Genomic DNA, 23,374 nt, shown 5'->3' with positions numbered 1-23,374 from the left:
TAAAATCCCCACAGGTGTGAATGTAAGTCTGTGTGTGGTTTCCTGTCTCTCTCTGTTTGCTCTGTTATCAACTGGTTCAACAGTTCATCAGCTGGGATCAGTTTCAGTAAAGAATGTGGATGGATGGATTATTTAGCCTGCATCTGAGTAGTTAAGCAGTAGTACTTTAAAATATGTCTAAAAATGCATTTAACATACCTACAGTTGAAAAAAAATTGAGAACATAGTGTGTAGACAAATCTAAAAATAGAAATGTAATCTTTTTAGACATGAGATTTTAGGGTGACGGGCCAGACTGAGAGCAGTTCAAAAGCCGTTATGAGAAGAGAGACAACAAAGGTCGTTATGTTGCCTGGTATGGCGCAGACGGGGCCTCACGCGGGAGCCAGGCCTGGGGTTGGGGCTCGCAAGCGAGCGCCTGGTGGCCGGGCCTTTGCCCACGCGGCCCGGCCGGGCTCAGCCCGAAGGGGTGACATGGGCCTGATCTCCGGTGGGCTCACCACCCAACAAGGGAACTGTAGGGGCCGGGTGCAATGTGGATTGGGTGGCAGCCGACGACAGGGTGCCCGGCGACCCGATCCCCGGATACAGAGACTGGCTCTAGGGACATGGAATGTCACCTCGTTGGGGGGAAAGGAGCCCGAGCTTGTGAGGGAGGTTGACAGGTACCGGCTAGATATAGTCAGGCTCACCTCCACACACAGCCAGAGCTCTGGAACCCAATCTCTTGAGAAGGGCTGGACTCTCCACTTCTCTGGCGTTGCCCACGGTGAGAGGCGGCGGGCTGTTGTGGGTTTGCTTATAGCCCCACAGCTCAGCCGCCATGTGTTGGAGTTCACCCCAGTGAACGAGAGGGTCGCATCCCCGCGCCTTTGGGTCGGGGACTGTTGTTTCGGCCTACGGGCCAAACAGCAGTGCAGAGTACCCGGCCTTCTTGGAGTCCCTGGGAGGGGTGCTGGACAGTGCTCCGACTGGGGACTCCATTGTTCTACTGGGGCACTTCAACACTCACGTGGGCAGCGACAGTGAGACCTGGAAGGGGGTGATTGGATCGCATGGCCTCCCTGATCTGAACCCGAGTGGTGTTTTGTTATTGGACTTCTGTGCGAGCCACAGTTTGTCCATAACAAACACCATGTACGAGCACAGGGGTGTCCATAAGTGCACTTGGCACCAGGACACCCTAGGTCGGAGGTCGATGATCGACTCTGTTGTCGTGTCATCTGACCTCCGGCCGCGTGTCTTGGACACTCGGGTGAAGAGAGGTGCAGAGCTGTCGACCGATCACCACCTGGTGGTGAGTTGGATTCGCTGGCGGAGGAGGAAACCGGACAGACTTGGCAGACCCAAACGTGTTGTGAGGGTCTGCTAGGAATGTCTGGTGGAACCCTCTGTCAGCATGGTTTTCAACTCCCACCTCCAGGAGAGCTTCGCTCAGGTCCCAAGGGAGGCTGGGGACATTGAGTCCGAGTGGACCATGTTCTCCACCTCCATTGTCGAAGCAGCTGCCCGGAGCTGTGGTCGTAAGGTCCCCGGTATCTGTCATGGCGGCAACCCCCGAACCCGGTGGTGGACACCGGAAGTAAGGGCTGCCGTCAAGCTGAAGAAGGAGTCCTATCGAGCCTTGTTGGCTTAGGGGACTCCAGAAGCAGCTGACAGGTACCGGCAGGCCAAGCGAAATGCAGCCCGAGTGGTTGTGGAGACAAAAACTCGGGTCTGGGAGGAGTTTGGGGAGGCCATGGAGGAGGACTGTTGGTCGGCCTCGAAGAAATTCTGGCAAACCGTCCGGCGCCTCAGGAGGGGAAAGCAGGTCTCCGCCAACACTGTTTACAGTGGAGGTGGGGAGCTGCTGACCTCAACTAGGGATATTGTTGGACGGTGGAAGGAATACTTCGAGGACCTCCTCAATCCCGTCACCACATCTTCCGTAGAGGAAGCAGAGGCTGAGGTCCCAGAGGTGGACTCGTCCATCACCCAAGCTGAAGTCACCGAGGTGGTTGGCAAGCTCCTCTGTGGCAAGGCACCGGGAGTGGACGAGATTCACCCTGAGTACCTTAAGTCTCTGGATGTGCAGAGACTGTCTTGGTTGACACGTCTCTGCAACATCACGTGGCGGTCGGGGACAGTACCTCTGGATTGGCAGACCGGGGTGGTGGTTCCCCTGTTTAAAAAGGGGGACCAGACGGTGTGCTCCAACTATAGGGGGGGTCACACTCCTCAGCCTCCCCGGGAAAGTCTATTCCAGGGTACTGGAGAGGAGGATTCGACCAATAGTCGAACCTCGGATTCAGGAGAAACAATGCGGTTTTCGTCCTGGTCGTGGAACACTGGACCAGCTCTATACCCTTCATAGGGTACTCGAGGGCTTTTGGGAGTTTGCCCAACCAGTCCACATGTGTTTTGTGGATTTGGAGAAGGCATTCAACCACGTCTCTCGTGGTGTCTTGTGGGGGGTGCTCCGGGAATACGGAGTCTGGGGCCCCTTGTTAAGGGCCGTCCGGTCTCTGTATGACCGGAGTAGGAGTCTGGTCCACATTGCCGGCAGTAAGTCGGACCTGTTCCCGGTGCATGTTGGACTCCGGCAGGGCTGCCCTTTGTCACCATTTCTGTTCATAATCTTTATGGACAGAGTTTCTAGGTGCAGCCAGGGGCCGGAGGGGGTCTGGTTCGGGAACCACAGGATTTCATCTCTGCTTTTTGCAGATGATGTTGTCCTGTTGGCTTCATCGAACCCGGACCTACAGCATGCACTGGGGCGGTTCGCAGCCGAGTGTGAAGCGACAGGGATGAGGATCAGCACCTCCAAATCCGAGGCTACGGTCCTCGACCGGAGGAAGGTGGTTTGCCCCCTTCAGGTTGGTGGAGAGACCCTGGCACAAGTGGAGGAGTTTAAGTATCTTGGGGTCTTGTTCACGAGTGAGGGATGGATGGAGCGTGAGATTGACAGGCGGATCGGTGCAGCGGCTGCAGTGATGCAGTCGTATCAGTCTGTCGTGGTGAAGAAGGAGTTGAGCCGAAAGGCGAAGCTCTCGATTTACTGGTCAATCTACGTTCCCACCCTCACCTATGGTCATCAGCTTTGGGTCATGACTGAAAAGACAAGATCCCGAATACAAGCGGCCGAAATGAGTTTTCTCCGTAGGGTGGCTGGGCGCTCCCTTAGAGATAGGGTGAGGAGCTCAGTCACCAGGGAGGAGCTCAAAGTACAGCCGCTACTCCTCCGCATAGAGAGGAACCAGCTGAGGTGGCTCGGGCATCTGTTTAGGATGCCTTCTGGGCACCTCCCTGGGGAGGTGTTCCGGGCATGTCCCACCGGGAGGAGACCCCGGGGAAGACCCAGGACACTCTGGAGAGACTATGTCTCGCGGTTGGCCTGGGAATGCCTTGGGATCCTCCCAGAGGAGCTGGAGGAAGTTTCTGGGGACAGGGAAGTCTGGGCATCCCTGCTGAGACTGCTGCCCCCGTGACCCGGCCGTGGATAAGTGGTAGAAAATGCATGGATGGATGTATCTTTTTAGATGATTTATTAAATCTTCATCATCACTGAATATTTTAGCTCAAGACATATTATTATTAGAACAGGTGGGAGACAAACTGAAAATCAGTTTGAAACCACTCTTTTGAGTGATGCGGTATTATTGAGTTGAAATTGGATTTATCCTTATAGATATTCTCAATTTGTTGATAAAATGCCGCTATACCTATATATAGATTGGTGATGCAGCAGTGACAGTCAGCTGTGAATGTCTATGTGATGGTGTCAAACATAAGGCCCGTGGGCCAAAACCAACCCACAAGCAGCTCCAATATGGCCATAAACTCACCAAGAAAACTGTAAAAATTTCAACGATAACTTTGGTTTTTCTGACTAATCCCTTAAGATTTTCTGAAAACATGCATAATACAACAACTATAGAAGAAGTTTTGGGGGAAATTTCAATACATTTTCCACCAAAAGGAATCATTAAAATTTGTTTCATCCTGACATTGCAGTAAATTTCAGTAGTAATCGTTTGCCTTTGTCCAAATACAGACATTTTGATCATTCTACAAAGAAAAACTTTAAAATTCCTATTTAAAGGATAAGTTCAGTTTAAACAGTTTTCACGTTGTTTATAGAACAAAGTAAAACAATACTCATCCAGAAGGGTTTTCTGATCCCATAAGTGGTTCGGGAGAAATTTAGATCCAAAGTCGAGCTGCAGACATCCTTATACTGTTAGCCAATGGGGCATGTGTGGCGCCGGCTCCCAAAACGGCTTTAATCGTCCAAAAACACATTAGTTTCACCAGTATTTCGGGTGGCGACCAACAACATAAGTGCACAGCGCCACCTACTGTGTCTCTTGGTGAATGTACTTCAGTTTACATCCTAATCACCGTATTCACTTCAGAGATCTGTAAAACCGCAACAGCATGTATTTTGCGACACCAGGCTGTCGTGGAGGAGTGGCGTGAGCAGACCATGAGGAAATATTGGTGAAACTAATGAGTTTTTCGACGATTAAAGCCGTTTTGGGAGCCGGCGCCACACATGCCCCATTGGCTAACAGTATACGGATGTCTGCAGCTTGACTTTGGATCTAAATTTCTCCCGAACCACTTATGGGATCAGAAAACCCTTCTGGATGAGTATTGTTTTACTTTGTTCTATAAACAACGTGAAAACTGTTTAAACTGAACTTATCCTTTAAATAGGAATTTTAAAGTTTTTCTTTGTAGAATGATCAAAATGTCTGTATTTGGACAAAGGCAAACGATTAGGCAAAGACTAACGTGCTCCAAAATGCTGCGGCAGATTGATCAGTTAAATTTCCAAATAAAGCACAGTCAATAATTATATATATATATGTATGTATATATATATATATATATATATATATATATGTATATACATATATAGTATATATATATATATGTATATATACTATATATATGTATATATATATATGTGTATATATATATATTTTTTTTTTATTTTTTTTTTGTTTGTTTGTTTGTTTGTTTAATTAAAAATATATATCAGCATCATTTCATTTCTATTTGAGATCTCATTCAGTGTTTGTGGCCCTCATCCAAAATTAATTTGACAAACCTCGGAAAGAAAAATTCATGTCATTGTTGGAGGGGAAAACAAACAAGAAATAAATAAAATGTCAGGAGCAATTTCAATAAATTGAACAAGTATACTTGTGCAAAACAAAGAAAAGAAAAGAAAAGAATAGAAAAAAGAGGAACCCTGCTTTATGGCTCTCTTGAATATGCTATGCATCAAACAGGCCTGTGGGCAGAACCGACCAATCAGAGCTCGTGCTGCGCTTCAGCTTTACAAGCAAGAAAACTTTGGTGGAGCCATTTTCGCCCTGAACGCTACCTTACAGGCAGTGTACCCTTCGAGACTGCCACCGAGTGCGCACTGTATTTGTTGTAGTTTGTCAAAAGTAGGATATAACTCGTCTTTCCTTTTACTTTACTCGTTATTTCTACCGGGAATAGTTCATATGTAGAAAATAGATTTTGCCTGGCGGATAAATCCAGGGCAAAATAAAACCCAATCTCCTCGGCTCATCTCTCGGCTATTGACTCATGTTGACGGCGCTGTCGGACAGAGTTTCACAAGGAAACGTGGACGTTCTACTTTACCTTCTTTTTCTCTGTTAACATCGTTAACAGTCGCTTAATCCGTTCAACACTCACGTCGAGAAATAGTACGAAATGACAGAACAGTCGTCGTTATTATTACGTAAACAATTAGCAGGTAAGTTAGCTAACTTCGGCTACAGAGTCCAACGCGGTGGTAGTTTTACTGTCATTTATATGTGTCTTATCAGTCATCTGCTGGCAGTGTGTGTGAGTGTTTTGACTGTGTATCACTTCAGTCAGTTTGTCTGTGTTTGCCGTGTGGGTCTCGGTGAAGTTACAGTGCACATGTATAGATAGCGTGCCAGACAGCTGCTAGCACAGATATGACTGTGTGAGGCTAGCTGCTGTTACTCAATAACTATTTCTAAATCAACACAGTTTCTCTTCAGTCTACCGTACATCTGCTTTATCGTCGTTACACATGTCTAGTTTAATCACAGCTCTTTGGTTCTTTATCACATTAGAAAACAAAATCCTCAATGATTAACAACTTTAGAACTGTTTTGTTGCCAGAGCTCAACAAGAATCCAGTGGAAGGCTTCTCTGCAGGTCTTGTAGACGATGATGACATCTATCTGTGGGAAGTGGTTGTTATTGGACCTCAAGACACATTATTGTGAGTAAAACTATTCACCCATTCGCCCCAAAGTGAGTTGTTGAGTTGTGTGTTCTTCCTAACGCAGTCCCCCTTTTTCACATTTACAGTGAAGGCGGTTTCTTTAAGGCCAACTTAACTTTTCCCCATGACTATCCACTGAGGCCTCCCAAGATGAAATTCATCACCGAAATCTGGCATCCGAATGGTGAGCACAAACACCCCAGACTACAGTCTTTTATAATATTAACTTCATCTTATAGTCCCTGTTAAAATGAAATAGACATGGCTTCATTTTAACAGATGTAGTGCAGTTTAAAACAACACAGTAAAACTGGAAAAGTACAGTTAAATTGAGTTGAAAGAGGTCACTTCTGAGCCTGGTTTCCTCTGGCAAGTCGTCCAAAATGGATGGGGCCCTAGCAACTGCTCTGTCACACTTTTTTTTTATCTCGCTCTGGGCATCAGTGTCAAGACCTTCCACAGGACCTCATGCTATGTTTTTGTTAACATGGTGTGTAAATCATTTAGTGTATGTGATACTCTCAGAGGCGAATCCCATCCGTCTTTTAAAAGTAATAACTAAAAACTGTGAACGGGCCTGCACAAAGCATGACGTTCAAGCCAAGAATGTATTTTGGACCACCAGAACAAACAGGGAAAAAAAAAAAAAAATCAGCATACTTGTGTAAAGAATCATATTTTTTGCTGTCACTGGACTCTACAGGTGTAGACTGCAATTTCAATACTTCCAAGGTTTTCTCTGACTTTTCAGTTGTTCTAACTTCAGCAAGTAAAATAAAGCTGATAATGAAGAGCTAGAACCAATGCAATGGCACTTGCCAAATTGCTCATTGGTTGGTCGCCTTACTAATGGAATATAGTGTAGAAATACTTGACTAGACGAAACATTCCATTCAACAAGCTGGAGAATGATCATGCTTACTTGGGCCAAAGGAAAACCTCACAAAAGCCAAGGTGTGAAGTAGCATTGTGATTGCTGAATATTAAAAAAAAAAAAAGGTATGTACCAGAATAAGTTCATGAAAGAAAATTTTCACTGTGGTGTGGATAATTAAAGAACTTTCATCAAATGTGATGTAAAGCTTGATGCACGTTATCAAATCTGACCTTCGGGTTATAAAGTTTGGCTTGTCTTAACATCAATTCTAAAATGAACTGGGAGCCAGTGCAGTGAAGCTAAAATTAGAGAGTTTTGTGGGTTTTTATAGCAGTGTGGCAGAAGTATTTTTTTTTATTAGCTGAAGTTTGATGTGGACAGACAGGAGGACCTGGGTCGGCAAAATTCAAAGAGCAGCATTTGCCAGGCTCCTCCCAAATAAACCTTTAAACAACGTTTTACAATTTGTATCAGGAGAGCGAGTTTCAAACTTGCAAACCTCCAACACATGCTTGCTTCTCTCAAATGTTGATTATGTACTGTTTGTAAAGTTAAAAAGTACAACTAAGAATACATCAGTAACCCAACATCAATCACCTGCAGTGTAAAGCATCCATTTCTTTTCCTCACTTATATGCTACATTTTTCAGCTTGAATCCAAAGCAAGAAACACTTTGAGGCATTTCTGCTTTCAAACAAAAATCAATAATACGAAGCATTAATCTACATGTCACTTATGGAAAGCCACAGGAAGCTTCACGCAGAGGCGGAGGAGTTCCACGCAGCTCCTCATCTGCTGGGATGGTTTAACAGAGGATTCACAATCGATGTTTTTGTTTGCAGTTACAGATGCAGTTCATTAGATGGTGATTCCTACTGAAAAACAACATTGTTTCACAATAGAATCAGGCTCTGTTAATAAGCATATTTAATCATGTGCTTGTTGGGATAATGGCTTGAACAGAAGCCGTCTTTTAACTTGAGCTTATTCACAAGTATGGAACCACTTCTGTATCGGCGTTGCAATAAATTGAAACAGCGGTCTTTAGTTGCTGCGAGCGGTTCATTTGCAGCTCAGGCTCCATGGGAAAAGTCCCTTGATGAGATTTTCATCGTCTTTTAAGTGGTTTCATAATTAAGTGTATTAAGTTTTATTCACGTAGTTTTTTTTTCTTTTTTTTTTTTTTTTCGAGACCACAGAGCTGTAACCTTCTCTCTCAATGATTTTTTTTTTCTTTCTGTTCCTTCTAGTGGCAAAAAATGGCGACGTTTGCATTTCCATCCTGCACGAACCCGGCGAGGACAAGTATGGCTACGAGAAGCCCGAGGAGCGCTGGCTCCCGATCCATACCGTGGAGACCATCATGATCAGCGTCATCTCCATGCTGGCAGACCCCAACGGAGACTCCCCGGCCAACGTGGACGCAGCTGTGAGTGTGGCACCGTCATGTTTCTCATGTCAATACTAACCCATGTTATTATTGTACAATTAAGTTCTATTACTTAAAATCATATTAAAGGATTAGATGCTGTATGATTTCTGCTTTTTTTTTTTAATAATCACAATAAACTGTTCAACATGGGGACTGTTTCAAGCCTAAACTGATAATCTGATTTCTTTGAGGATGAAGTGTCATTCTTTGGCTTTTTGTCTGTAGAAGTACATTGTGCGACAAAGAATTTCATCTTGAGTGGTTACATTTTTGTGTTCTGTGACGACAGTGTGTCAAACTGAAAACCTTCTGACACTGTGTAGTTTTCAAAGGGTGCAGAAGGTAAAAGAAACGGGTGTAAAAGTGATGGTAATGTTATTAGAACTGAATGGAATGAAGACAAAATTTTAAAGTCAGGTGGAGCAAACAATAACAAACAATTCAACAAATGCAGCCTTCCACTAGAAGAGCTTCCCTTTTCAAATCAAGGCCTCTGTCATCCCGCTGATAACCCATTTCCAAGTTTCAACATCAACCATAATTTGCTACTTAACCCGTCCTGACCTGTTTAAACTAATCTCTGAAACGAGTCGAGTGTTTGACAGATCAGCACCGCCTCCCTCGCCTCTCCAGTATTGGTTTTTGTTTCTGATTTTCAACCAAATCTTCTTGCTCAGTTGCAGTAACCAGGGTTCTGTTGATAAGGATTGTGTTGGGGATTATAACATTTTGGGGTCGACCTTCATCCCGTCAGTATCGGTTCAGCTGCCGATCACTGTGAGCTGATAGAAACTCTGTAAGACAGACGGGTTGTCTGACCCCGCTGCTCCTCATGGTGATTAAACATTCATGCTCACCCTGCTCCCAACATTAAGATTAATGGCTTGACAGGTCAGTGTGAAAACGACATTAACCTGAAATTATACATGCTGCATGTGACATTATAGAGTTAATAGTGACTTTTACTCCATGCTTGAGTTTTGACAGCTCTGCTTTACTTTGATTTTAAAATGCATTCATCTGTTGCTGAAGTAGCTTTTAATGAGCTTAAGATAGATTTGCTCTAAGTTTGGAAAATTCTTTAAATCAAGGTTTTCCTCTTCAGCTTGAGAAGTTACACCACTATTAATCACTAGTTGTAATTATAAAAGTTTGAAATAATTATACACTTTAAGTGTACTAATTCCAATCTTACATGAAATATTGTTTGACTCCAGCCATATGATCAAGTGGCCCTGCTGTCTTTGTTCTAAAATTAGTTCAATTTTTTTTTTTGTTGCACTATGTTTGTGGCAGGCTACGCATATAGTTTAGAATTCACATTCATCTTGAAATATGAAAACAAATGTATACAGTCTATGAAGCTACAAAAATGACTTTCTTCAATTTACTCTGGCTCTTCCAAAGGAAACTGAGCAGGGTGACAGAGTGGTTTGGGCCAAATAGACTCCAGAACAAGTTAAAGGAGCTTGCAGTTTTATTCAGAGGTGCTATTCAGTGCGGGGAAAAAAGGGTCCAAGTTCTAAGTATGATATAAGCAGGCTGTGTTGTAAGAATAAAGCTGACTTTTTATTTCACCCTGCAGAAAGAGTGGAGAGAAGATCCTAAAGGAGTTTTTAAGAAGAAAGTGGCTCGCTGTGTGCGGAGGAGTCAAGAAATGGCTTTTGATTAAAGGGCAAGTAGGTACAGTCGTCTCCTGCAACATAGTGTAACTCCTGAGACCTACGAACCCGTTGTTTCTGACATTACATGAACTGCACTGACCTGAAGTGTTGCTTTTCTTTCAGGTTTGGATGGCTTTTCACACCACAGTTAATTAGGATCAACTCTCCAACCAGGAGGATGTTTGAGTGTGGCTCTTTTCCATACAGCCGGTCTCCTTCGATTTAATTTTCTCCTGCAGTTTTGACCTCAGTTTCCCCATCATCAGATTATACTCCACATCACAGGACCGTTTTACCCCTCAGATAATTTCACTGTTTTTATAAAGTTAGTTTATATTAACTATTTATTTAGTAAGGCTGTGTGATGATGCATATTGTCTGTTTTGGGTTTTTGATTTTATTTTCAGCCTGCCATGCTGAGCCATTAAATCTACACTCATATCAGTGATTATGCAATTTTGCAAAGACATGAAAATACACTTTTCTTTCCTTTCAGCGTATTCTGTCTTTCATTGAGTGGGAAAACTGTACCTCAGCTCGGAAAGGTATTCTATGGGCCGAGTAATGGATGAGCCAAAGACCACGCATTACTAGATTTTACCATTTGTAACGATGATCAGCGTTGGTTGAGGTTCTAGGTTGCAGTTCAGATCATCTAACGTACACATCCTGAGCAGCAGTATCCACTTCTGAGGTTCATGTCACAATATGAACACCGGTAATAAAGTAACTATGGGCATTGAGTGTTTAAATTAATGATATTTGCAATCTGGTGTTCTAGCTAGAGTCTAATGAAACCTGATTTAATTCTTTCACGTCATAAGTGCATAAAGTCTTTCAGAGTTTTTGATAACCGCAATAAGGAACGAAGGACTACAGAATTACTTTCCAATCTCCATAATTGCTTTATTGAATTAAGCACCAGCTCAATATGATCGACATCCAGACAGTGGAAGAAATATTCTCAAACTCAAAGGGTATAAAATTTTCAACACAAAAGCAGTCTCATCTGTTCCCCCGGCCCTTCCCCCAAAACCGATCCATCTGTTTTGCAAGTGTGAAACAGAAAGTGCAGGTCCCTGGCCGTTTACTGTCCGGGAGCCGACAGGCTTTTGTTCATGAACTGCTTCTTGACAAAGCAGAGCCACCACTGAAAGACAGACACACAGCGTTAGCAGTCAAAACTACTTTAAAATAAAACGGTCCCAGACCCAATGATGCACATGCTCAGTTTGATTATAATCTGGATATATATTGTCATTTGACCCTTGGAGATCAAAGCATCATGGAGGAAATTCTTGAGTTTTATCTCCTTTTCTTTTCCCTCCTTCACTCACCTTGCTGGGTTTGTCTGTCTGGGGATCAAACACGCGATCACATAGCCTCAAGCCAGTCTCCTGACGGATCTGCTGAAGATATGCCCTCATTGTCTCTGAAAAAGGTTCAGAAGCAAATTTCAGTGTCACCCCAACCTAAAACTGATTGATCAGTGGAACAGAAAAGTCACGCTGTCAGAAGAAAGCTGAGGGATTTCTTTTTTTGTCTGATCAGATTCAGTCAGTTTGGACCTATTTCCATCATGTAGTCGTAACATGTTTAACTATCCATTAATTTGCTTCAAAAGCAACACACTAAATGAGAGCTTGTTTGAGGAGCAACTGTGAGCATAATACTGCAGGTACAATGGTCAGCAAAGTTATTTTTGGTGTAATTTTACGACGTGGTGCAGAATTAATTGAAATCTAAGACCAGTAGTGGGGAAAAAAACCGATGCTAATACAGTGTGTAGGTAAAAAAAAAAAGCATCAACCAACTAAAGATGGAACACTAAAAATGTGGGAACCGTAATCTTTTTTTTTTTTTTTACCTTCCTCCTGCTTGTTGGCAGGCTTGGCATACATTGCATTCAGAGGGAAACCAGGCTCTCCTGGAATGGGAAAGTTAGAGATACCCAGGGTGTACATCTCTTTCTCTCCCTGTCCCCTGGAGCTGCACTGTTGAGACACACACACCAACACAGACTGTTAGACCATCACTTATTCGTTAACCATAAAAGCCCATCTTCTGAATTCTCTGAAAAGCCTGTTTGAAGTGTGTATTTAACGTACCTTCTGTAGCCTCTTCAGGCACTCAGAAATGTAAAGTGTGACGTAGATCAGAGTCCTGTCGGCTTCGTTCTGAAAGAAACGCACCACATCTCATTAGCTTTTCTTTTCTTTTCTTTTTTGGAATGCAGCATGTTGTGTGACTGCTCGGTGCAGACCGAGTCTGAAATGCAAAAGGCTGAGCAGTTCACGTCTTCAGCAACTATGCCAGGATTGTATTGCTGACAGGGAGAAGCGAGCCCGGGCATGTGGAAGAATAAAGTGCTGCCGCAAGAAGCTGAGTGAGCGAGAGAAAAATGTACAGGAGCAAGAATACTTGTTTACTTCTTTGTGGGGTTTTTTTTTTTTCCGCTGTTGTTGAGGAATGCGAAGCTGAGTGAAGATAAAGCGACTTTCAGTTTCAAAGACAGCATTCAGGTCTCACCTTGATTTCATAGTTCTTAAAGAAGACATTGGCCTTGAAGTAGTAAATAGCCTCGTCGATGATATCCGAGTCTATGCCTGAAAGGACAATGCACCTTTTAATTGAAACACCATGACTGTAGACATCAGCGTTCAAGAATTTCCATTAGCTGTGCTGTGTGGGAGCGGTGGGCACTGGCACAAATTTTAGAAAAATCAGTTTTATTTCATTTAACCCGATATAAAAGAGGTGATGTAAAGGTGGTGATTGATGGGAGAAGTCTAGTTCAAACTGATGACAGACTTAACTCTACTGCAGGGCATTATAATTAGCGGAGGTTTTTTATTTTCAACATTTTGGTTCTCATTTCTGGAAATGGGATGGCGACATTAATAAAAATAAAGGCAGCTTCAGAAGCATTAATATGACTCCTTTCATAGGTTATATGAGCATGAAGTCACTTTAACTGTGCAATTACAACATGAAATTAAAAAAAGAACCAAATGTATGAGCTGTAAGTCCTATATGTTTATCTGGCTCTCTGGTAGTGAGCATGGGATTTCTGAAATTCTAAGATTGACCAGAGTTTCAGTGCACAGCAGCTTGACACTAGAAGGGAACTGATTTTATTTTCTGTCTTACAGACATTTGAGGATGCATCTTTATGTCCAAATAAGGAAGTGAAGCTGATGCATGTACATGCAGGAACTGAGCATCATGGCAGCACGAGGCTAAAAATAAAAAAATACAAATAAAGAGGACTTTGACAGCAGAGGCATCTGCACAGTGATCCTGCATCCCTACCGTCTCCTCTGGCTGGTCCTTTAAACTGAGTCTTGAGGGGGAGCAGAGCCATGTTCCCCACCAGCCTGGTTTCAGGGATCATCAGGCTCGAGTGATAAGCCTGAAATACACCAAAAAGTTGGTGTCACCAGTTTTTAGTGGGAACATTTCTACCGGGTCTAAAGCAGCAGCATCCGCGTTTCAATCGGCTCTGTATGTTCCCAGAGCTTCTGTCACCGCACCAGGTGATATTTACAACAGATCAAATCCTCACTAAGCCACTAAATGTTAAATATGAAGCGAATTTGTCAAACATTAATGAATTGGAGCTAAATGCTAACGCAGCTAGCCCACTGAGCTAAAGACACGGCAGCGCTTCCTCCGAGGCCTTTCTGTCTCTAAATACAGTTTCTTTACGCTGCTATTTCACGATAACGATGCAAAACGTAGACCTGCTTGTGGAAAGGCGATTGAAATGGACTTACCGGCATGTTGAATGATAAATATCAGTCCAACTGCTCAGCCAGAGAAAAATACCAGCACGGCCAGACGCAGCTTCCGCCTGTCCCACCCTTCAGCTTTCCGGAAGTGCTCACGTGTCATGCAGCGTGGCGGCCACGTGGGGGCGCCAGCTCACTCCATCCACTCACACAGATACAGGATGTGTCTTTGTGGTCAACTTTTATTTTTAAAAAAATAAATATCGATAAATGCTCAATAACATCTGTTCAAATTTTAACATACGCTTTAAAATAATGAAACCCACAGAGGTTGACATGAACTTCTCCAGTCATCAAAACAGAAGATAGCTTTAAATAAGAAAATATATGACAATATTATGATTCATGTCTAGATTTTATCCCCCACTCATGTCCACTTTTAGGTGTGCATGCAGTCGAGAGGGATTCAGCCACAACATCCGTCTTCAGCCACATCTCCACAGGACTCCTTAGCTGTACGATTTGTCTTGAAAAATCTCATCATAGTTCAGCTGAGCAGGCTCTTCTTCGAGCTCCTGTAGAAAATAAACACGTGAAGTTTTAATAAAATAAAGCATCAACTGCATCATAACTATGTCACATCATTTTTTTTTTGGGGGGGGGGGGTACTTTTGAGTACTCAAGGTGCAAAAATATGGAGCAATATATTTAAAACATTAAATAAATCTTTTTGCAAAACTATTTTTTCAATGATTATTCCAATTATTAATTCCAAAAAAGACTTTTATTGTGATTGAAACATATGAACTATATTTCAAGTAAATTGCTAACTTATAATCAATGCCTTGTTCTTAATGTGGTGTTACATTTTAACAAAGTTTTTTCTGCTATCCAATACAGGACATGGGATGATCAATCACTGCGTTTAAGCCCTTGATGTTGAGACTTTAAGATTTGGAAGATATTGTGTCATTGATCATCAACGATGTTCATCATTCGATAAAGTCAGAACTGCAAAATGTGTTACTCCACCTTTGGCTCCTTAAACTCCAGGTCCTCGCCATACTGTATGGAGAAATCGATGTGTTGTAGTACGATGTTAATGCCTTCTTCATCTGTACGGTCAAATGGGAGAAACCTCACCATGCTGTAGTCGTCAATCTGGAAACGGAAAAGTGTGCTGTTATAAAATTCTGCGATCCAAATCTCATCTTTACGCCACAACATGACCTCCACTCACCAGACTACAGATAGCTTGAGTTAACTTCTTGAACTTTGCACTTCTGATGGTATCAGAGTTATCTTCCATCATTGAGTACATGTCTGGGTCCAAATACCTGGAGAAAATGAACAAAGCAGAATTTTAAACACTCTTTCTAATGTATTCATGTTTAAATTTTCAAGACGATCCACACAGTTCAGTTACTGTCAGCCAGGCCAAACATCACTGTGGGCCTTGTAGAAGCTAAACTCTGTTCTTAGAAAACTTACTTCTCTATTTCTTTCTTGGCTTTAGGACTGAGCAGGTCCATCTTAGTCATGATGTTCACTTGAGGAATTTCTAAAGACACCATGGCACTCAGAGCAGCCATAACTCCTGAGATAAACTGCAGTGACAAACAGAAGTTAGACTTCAGCTTCACAAATGAATAGAAAGATAGATACAAAGAAATGTTTACCTTGAAAGATTCCACCATGAACTGCGAGTCAACGAGAAATACACCACAAACCCGAAACTCCCACTGCTGGAGTTGCTCCACCAGCTGCTTCATCACAGGGAGGTGTGTGTAAAGCTCAATCTGACCTGGAACATGAGACCACTTGTCAAAACCAGTTGACAAACTCAAAATGACAAAAAGACTGAGTAAAAAGAGCAGCTGCCTGGCACATTAACCTGGGCAGTCAAACAGAATGTAGTCATCTTCAACATGTCCCAGGCTTTCCTCCAGCCAGTCGAAGTTGTTGGCAAAGTACTCCATGCAGAACACCAGGCCTCCATTAGGACCAAATCTGAGAGAGTCATCCTCCATCACATCATCCACCTGGATGAGTTCGCGGATGTCTGGTAAATCAAAAACAAGATGAGCGTACACAATGTAGAGGAAAACACAAACTCTATAAAGGTTCTGACACTGTGTACGATAAACCAAAAAATATAATATAACCATTTACCTCGTTTACCTAATTGCCTTATATGGAGTACGCGAAACACTCTTTAGACCCAGTTTACAAGCGTAACAACACGTGAATGACACACATATCTTCCACTGGACTCGAGTCACTTTCTGGTACTGGTCATCTGCTTCGATTCTGTTCAATATGAACTGAACTTTCTCACCTGCCATGACAGGATAGTCAAAATGCTCAGCAGCTGGGTCCAGATTCACCACCTGTACTGAGCGGTTTATCGACTCTGAATGCTGGACCATGGTGGAGCAGTACGTACTCTGAAAAGAGAAGGAAAGGCTCAGATTGACGTTCATGCGTGATGGTCAAAACAAAACCTCATGCTTCGCCATGGAGCATTAGCACGTTAGCATAATAAGACGATGAGGCGCGAATAAGTGAAGAGCTGGCGCCTCACCTTGCCGCTTCCCGCTGGACCCATGACTAACTGCGCGAAACGAGGCATTCTGCCTCAAATAAAGTCCAAACGGACAGAAACAAAAGAACGTTTTGTTAATGATGGTAGCTCGAAATCCTGTATGTAGTAACCACCAAGGCTTCTTCTTCTTCTTCTTCTTCTGTTAGTTGTAGATGGATGGGTAAATGAATTTCTCCCGCCACTGCCCCCTATGGCCAAACTGTGAACTGCATTTTCTTTTTCAAAAAAAAAAAAAGTTGAGCTCATTCATTTTTTCTGAATAATTCGCTCATATTTGTAGTCTCTTGTGATACAAAATGTTTCTATGATGATTGGATTATTTTACCCATCACATCTGATTTCAATCTTTTTGTGCATTTGATGTGATAAAGATGTAGGTTTTATTAGTTTGCGTATTTGCTGCATTTTTTTGTCATGTGACGCTCTTGTCTTGATGTTTGTATTTTTTTGCCGTCCAATAAAAAAAAACTGTTATATGTAGCAACGTAAACAATAGGGTTCTACAGCCATTAGTAACAAAAACACATATTTTCTCCCGTTTTCCATTAATGGGAAAAAAATGTAACATTCACAATTATCACTGTATCCTCTATTTAACCAGCTTAAAGCCTCACTGAGAAACTACATCTCTTCTTCAAGAAGGGCCTGGTATAGCAGCAACTGGCAGTTTTAACATTCAAATTATTCATCCCTGACAAAGAATTGTTCCTAGTAGAATATAGTTTTGACCCATCAACCTCTGGGTTATGGGCCCAACATGCTTCCGCTGTGCCACTCTGTTTACAGTCAACCCTGTGAAACAGAGTTAAGAGAACAAATGTTTTGAGCCGTTTTTGGCAATGTTTGATGTTTTCCCCATTTTTCAGCTGTTTTGTCCATTATCAATTGTAAACCGATGCAGTATTTAAATTTGGAGAAATTTCCTGTTTACATAGCATGTTTTTAACTACCTTTCTTATTGTCATTATTGTATTTCTGACTAATTTTAGCAATGTTTGTGTCTTCTTCATTTTACCCAATTCAGCATTTTGTGACATCTTGGGCTCATTTACTTTTAATTTATTTCTCACAATTTTTCCTGTTTGGTTTTTTTCATTGTTCAATGCTTACCAATTTTAGCAATGTTGTCCATTTGAACTGTTTTAGAGCTCTCGACTGATTTTGTGGTTTTTCTCAGGTAAATCATTATCAACAGTCAAAGCAAACGAGTCCTTCCAGTTAGAATGCAACCCTGTCTCTATTTGAAGCTGTCTCTGTGAATGTTCTGGAAGCTTTGAGACTGAGCTGGAGAAATATTTAAACTCTTTGTTTTGTGAGAATAAATCCCCAGTTGAAGGAAGTGACGAGTGCTTCAGTTTTCAGTTTGCATGCAGTTGCTACACCTGCACAGGATGAAGAATTATACAAGACAGATGGATAGTCTGGTGTTCAAATATAAATAAATAAAAATTGTACAGAAAGTGTTCACTGAAATATAATTTTGTGAAAGATTCAGAAGAGAATAGTCGTGGTAGTACATGCTCCCGGACAGCAGGTGGCGACATGCAGTATTAAGCTTGTTCACGCGCCTGCGATTAAAAAGCAAAGAAGTAGAATAAATGGAGGAAATTGGAGCGCAGTCAAAACTGAAACAGACACATCAGCATGCTGCAGGAAAACAATGACCAGCTTCAGCTCCAGGTGATTTATCTAACTTCATTAAACATTTCCAGTCATGGGATCTACGTCTCGGTCGGTCGCTTCTTTTAGACAGGTCGGGGTTTGAATGAGAGGCTCCCGAGTGCAGGAGGATTTCTGGTAGGCGAGGTCGTTTTATCGTGATCTGTCAGGTCTCAGATGTTATGTCAGTCCCCGGGTTGTGTTTGTTCGCAAGCTGCACTTTTCTCTCTTGTCTGGCGCAGTTTGACAGATCTGTGCCGGAGTAACACTCCAAACATATCAGTGCTACTTTGTGCTAACTCGGCTAACAGTGATTATCAGAAGCGGATAATACCGAGAGCAAACAGGAGGAGACTTTTAGTCCCCAAGCAGGGTTTTTGTTTTTAACGAAATATATGACTCATTATATTCAATAAATAAACAAAACTTAACCAGATACTAGATATGTTAACATTAATACTTACGCTGATTGAGGTAGTTCACTGTAAATGTTTCAAAAGTGGTTCTCCATAGCAAATAACTCATATTTTATCAGATAAAGCATTTAAATTCAAGAAAACTCAGGGCGTCAGTTTAACGGTGGTGTTATTTTTTCTTTATTTCCCTGTGTATTTATTGAATGAAGTTGGCCCACTTGCCATCATATTAATCATATTAAGACACTGGATAAACTGACTTAACGTGAAGCTGTAATTCAAAAATATCTAAAGTATTTATTTGACAAAATATCTATACTTGTTTGATTAATTTCTGATTTGGATTTAAAAGTACATTAATCCTGATAATCTAGGCTTGACTCATTTACAGGTGTTAATGATAATGTGCATCACAATGTAACCCATACATTTGTCTTATCAGTTACATAACACATAACACTGCGACATATTTTTACAGAGCGTTATCGGGTATGTAATCATCCTTATGTCTGAGTTCCAGTTGCACTGTTTATGATTTGCTGTTACACGGCACAACATGTACTCAATATTGTTGTGAAACGGTAATAATCAGAATTTTCAGTTTGTCTTTGCAGTTGCGTGATGACAGTGTGAATGCTGAGTACCTGTAAATATTATGTTGAAGTTTTATCTTTGTGATTTGTAGATCTGTTGGTTATGAGTGTGGATGATGGAGGAGGACAATCAATGTGGGGACTTGGACTACCTCATCCAAGACGAGGACACCCTGATCGAGGGCGTCAGCAACCAGGTCTTGTTTGTTGTGGTGCTCAGCGTGGCCTTCCTCGCCGGGCTGCTCACGCTGCTCTGCAGGTGTGTGGTCAACTCAGTCTGATTAGTTGTATTAATTAAGGTGTTTTATTTCATTTTTGAAATCCACTTCTCTTTGATCAATCAAAGTAATTTTTTCCTGCGTTTACTACTGCATTGCCTTTCCAAATCTGTGTGATTTGATCTGATTTGATTCTCTGCAGAGAAGAGCAGCAGAACATCCATCCTGAGAATCAGGAGCACGTTCGAGCTGTCCGACAACAGCTCCAAACAGAGCAGGTAAGGAGGAAATGCAGTAATGAGATAAACAAACATGTCTTCTATTTTATTGAACATAAAAGTTTAACATGTGTTTTCACTCTGTGTGATTGATGTCTTGTCAGGATGAAAATCCCCAGGAAGAGACCAGGCATCAGTACTACACTGACATGTCATGTCCAGTGTGTTTGCAGCAGGCTGTTCTGCCTGTGGAAACCAACTGTGGACATCTTTTCTGTGGTGAGACACGTTGTACAGCTTCTGTCAGCATGCACTAAGTCAAACCAAACACTTTCGCTTTCATATTATGTGCAAATAAATAACTGTTTTGAAATTTTGCATTGAAATTGCAAAGTGTCATGCAATTTGTTGTGTAAAACTACATAAATCACCTGTAACTGCAGACATGAAGATAATTCAGATGTGTGTCTTTGTACACTCTCTTCATTGTTTCCTCCCAGGCTCCTGCATTATAGCCTACTGGAGGTTTGGCACCTGGCTGGGTGCCATTAACTGCCCCATCTGCAGACAAATAGTAAGATTTGTTGTGGCTGATGAGCCAAACAATGTTCCTGTGGGTTTTTTTTTTTAATTTATTTATTTATTTATTTTTTGGTTTTACAATGTAGACAGTTGATAAAATCTGTGTGTCCAGAAAGCTGAAAAATGAGTCTGGTGATGTTCATAATGTACAAGGCCTGATTTGAAGTTTCATTTCCCCTCTTAAGGGTTTGTACAGTTATGAAAGGTGTTCACCGCACGACAGATGAAAGTTGAGAAGGCTCTGTTTTGGAATATTTTAGCGGCTAAATAAAACCAACTCTTTAAAAAAAAGTGATGAACACTATTATCAGGACTGTTCTTCGGTGTGGAAATAGAATTAAGCTATTAATTAGTTAGTTTGTCAGCACTGTGGTGAAATTAACTTTTAATAAGGCACTCTAATGATTTTTAAAAAAGTGTAAAATAACAATTTTGACCAAAAGCTGTGGTTGAAAGACGTTTTTATATGTCAAGAATTTTACTCCTTACGTACAATAAAGGCCTTACTTTACAATCATACACTCAGGTGTTTTGAAAGTCTTGTAAAACTGTCCACATTAAATGTTACTTCTCCATTTCTACATAAATAGAATAGACTTTATTTATCTCACTACGGAGAAATTTACAGTCACAGAGGCTCGTAGGACACGAATACAACAGGACAAAAATAATAATAGAAATGTGTAAAAGAAAAGATCTAACTTTATGTACAACATAAATTTTAAAATATAACAGGAACTATGATATATACAAATCATGCTGTGAATGAACTGCATCCTCTGTAAAGACACCCTTAACATGATTAATTCTGGCTGTCTGACAATACCTTACTGACATAAAAAAAGAAACAAAGGCAAACACTGGTGGTTATGTTTTTTTAAGAAATGCTATTATTCTGTTTTCATTTATGTAAATCTTTATTTTACTAACTTAACTAACTTCTCTAAAAAAGGGTTTAAAGTACAACACCATTGTACAGCCCAGTAGACACTACTCTTCTCTTGAAAAGTGTTAAATTAGGCGATTAACATGGCCAAACCTCAAAGCTCCAGATTTACTTGTGGGTTGATATACTGCCAATTGCATTTGTGTGTGAATGCATAGTTGTTTTCCTTTTCCAGTGTTGCATGATGATCGTTGTATCAGCGAGAGTTTTGATGGAGGTCCTCCTCCCTCAGTATGTGCTTCTCTGGTGAAATAGGTTATTAATCATTCTGTCCTCTCCTAGGTCACTTTGCTCTTCCCGCTCTTCCATGAGCACGCGTCCCCTCAGAGGGTCCAAGATGGCGAGGCGGTACCTCAGCTTATATTGAGAGACATCAATGATTACAACCGCAGATTCTCCGGCCAGCCTAGATCTGTGAGTATCCTGGAACCAGACGAATCCACTTTACACTCTGATGTGTTGGACGCCATTTTTACCTTACTCATGTAAACGCAGCAGTTACTGTCTTTTACCATCAAAACATAAAAATAAAAATGTGTTTCTGCTCTGCTCTGCTCCTGTAGTTCATGGACAGGCTGCGGGACGTGCCCACCCTGCTCCGTCACGCCTTCCGGGAGATGTTCTCCGTGGGCGGTCTCTTCTGGATGTTCAGGATCCGAATCCTGCTCTGCCTGGTCGGTGCCCTCACCTACTTGGCCTCGCCGCTCGACATCCTCCCAGAGGCCCTTTTCGGACTCCTGGGCTTCATGGACGATTTCTTTGTCATCCTGCTGCTCTTCGTGTACATCTCCATCATGTACCGAGAGGTGGTCACGCAGAGACTCAACGGCTAGCCGACCGCTCTTCATGGAGGCCTTAGCTTGCTTTGTGTAAAAATGAGGTGGAGAGAATCGATCGTATGAGGTAGAATTGTTAAAAAGTTAATAAATGTTCAAAGTGCAGTTCATCCACAGTGGTCGTTTCCTCTGCATCAACACGGGGCAATTTTGTTTAACAAGACGTCTAAATGTTGTTACTATTGATGATTCGTAGACTAACTGAGTCAAATGAAATGTATTTAAAGGGGACCGTCTATGGCTTAATCCTTTGAAACACGTTTTATCGTAATGAGGCTGGCGACAAACTACAAGCACTCAGTGATGTGTGTCAGTGGTCTCATCATCTCTCGAAGGACAGAATCCAGAATATGAAAGAAAAGCCCTAAATATAAATTCAACAGGTCCCCTTTAAAAACTAACATCGCCCACTTTAAGGCACAAAGTATTTCCGAAGCACAATCTCACCGTGGCTCCTGCAGCCTGTTTGAAGATGCATTATACTTGTAACTATGCATTTTGATGACTTACTTGAAAAAACGCAATGCTTTGTTGTGCTTGTTCGAAAATCACTCAATCACTTAACCTGCAGAAGTTTACATTTATTGATCAAATGTGATGCGATCCAAATCTTTATCTGTGCACTTTTGGACGTAGAACGACCTGCGTGATAACATTGTGGAAGATATAAACAATCAGTTGTTCTGAAGAAGGAGCCAAAGCAAAGATCTCAAGAGAGGAAAAAGTGGATCCATTTGAATGCAAGCGCACTAAAACTATGAATGTTCACTCATTGTTTCAAGTTTACCTCAATGTTAATTCTGGTGTTTGTTCACTGTACAGATTTCATGATGATAGTAGATAGAACTTTCTCCAGATTTTGCATCTTTTGAAAATCTAAAATTTGAATGTTGCTATCTTGTTGCATTCAGAGGAATGAGATTGTGTACAATATGTCTTTTAAAGTTGCATATTTGCTTGGAAAAGGTGTCGTTTTCTTGAGAATTTAAATTAAATAACTGAGTTCAGTGAGCAGTTCAGTCAGTGTGCAGCTCTGTCTTGATCTTTTAGATGTGTAAATGAAGAACTTGAATGCAAGGGAGAAATTAAAATGAGGCAAATTATCAAGAACAGCCATTTTCATGCATCTGTAGGCACACACCGATTAATTTCTGGCGAGTAACGAGCTTCTCTTTGGCAACATTTTACTGAGGCTACAGTATGGCAGGATGGCAGACGGCTGCCACGCAGATGTAACTCTTTCTATACCCCTACATTTATGTGAAATAGATGAAATGCAAAATGTGTCTTTTCAGTTTGACCACTTGATGTCTCAAAAATAAGAGGTCACTCAG

The 23,374-nt window shown here is 41.8% G+C and overlaps 4 protein-coding genes across 5 annotated transcripts; 2 read left to right on the top strand and 2 right to left on the bottom strand.

Moving 5' to 3' along the window:
* The first annotated feature begins 5,542 nt into the window (after window positions 1-5,542).
* On the top strand, window positions 5,543-10,736 carry ube2g1b (ubiquitin-conjugating enzyme E2G 1b (UBC7 homolog, yeast)). Of its 2 annotated transcripts, none has more exons than XM_030084937.1 (6): window positions 5,543-5,758; window positions 6,157-6,259; window positions 6,349-6,446; window positions 8,391-8,569; window positions 10,158-10,251; window positions 10,360-10,736. In XM_030084937.1, the coding sequence occupies exons 1-5, from the start codon at window positions 5,716-5,718 to the stop codon at window positions 10,242-10,244; spliced, it is 510 nt and encodes a 169-aa protein (XP_029940797.1). In that variant the 5' UTR covers window positions 5,543-5,715; the 3' UTR covers window positions 10,245-10,251; window positions 10,360-10,736. The 2 variants fall into 2 exon arrangements, with proteins under 2 accessions (XP_029940797.1, XP_029940798.1); XM_030084938.1 differs by having other exon boundaries at window positions 10,158-10,255.
* Window positions 10,737-11,119: 383 nt separating this feature from the next.
* arpc3 (actin related protein 2/3 complex, subunit 3) lies at window positions 11,120-14,148 on the bottom strand. The gene is made up of 7 exons (XM_030084936.1): window positions 14,013-14,148; window positions 13,549-13,648; window positions 12,766-12,842; window positions 12,345-12,413; window positions 12,104-12,230; window positions 11,574-11,668; window positions 11,120-11,386 (listed from the first exon to the last, which is right to left on the bottom strand). Exons 1-7 carry the CDS (start codon window positions 14,016-14,018, stop codon window positions 11,324-11,326), a joined length of 537 nt encoding a protein of 178 aa, XP_029940796.1. The 5' UTR covers window positions 14,019-14,148; the 3' UTR covers window positions 11,120-11,323.
* A 319-nt stretch (window positions 14,149-14,467) lies between these two features.
* Window positions 14,468-16,705, bottom strand: gpn3 (GPN-loop GTPase 3). Its single transcript, XM_030084935.1, has 8 exons — window positions 16,552-16,705; window positions 16,306-16,414; window positions 15,862-16,029; window positions 15,647-15,771; window positions 15,459-15,574; window positions 15,208-15,304; window positions 15,000-15,128; window positions 14,468-14,542 (listed from the first exon to the last, which is right to left on the bottom strand). Exons 1-8 carry the CDS (start codon window positions 16,597-16,599, stop codon window positions 14,477-14,479), a joined length of 858 nt encoding a protein of 285 aa, XP_029940795.1. The 5' UTR covers window positions 16,600-16,705; the 3' UTR covers window positions 14,468-14,476.
* Window positions 16,706-18,122: 1,417 nt separating this feature from the next.
* On the top strand, window positions 18,123-23,048 carry rnf170 (ring finger protein 170). Its single transcript, XM_030085582.1, has 7 exons — window positions 18,123-18,252; window positions 19,333-19,499; window positions 19,661-19,736; window positions 19,841-19,955; window positions 20,177-20,250; window positions 21,487-21,618; window positions 21,768-23,048. Exons 2-7 carry the CDS (start codon window positions 19,354-19,356, stop codon window positions 22,035-22,037), a joined length of 813 nt encoding a protein of 270 aa, XP_029941442.1. The 5' UTR covers window positions 18,123-18,252; window positions 19,333-19,353; the 3' UTR covers window positions 22,038-23,048.
* Window positions 23,049-23,374: the final 326 nt, after the last annotated feature.

The sequence above is a fragment of the Salarias fasciatus genome, assembly GCF_902148845.1.
Source record: "Salarias fasciatus chromosome 7 unlocalized genomic scaffold, fSalaFa1.1 super_scaffold_4, whole genome shotgun sequence".
NCBI lineage: Eukaryota > Metazoa > Chordata > Actinopteri > Blenniiformes > Blenniidae > Salarias > Salarias fasciatus.
Note: the sequence above shows the minus strand (reverse complement) of the source record. Positions and strands in the feature narration are given on the sequence as shown.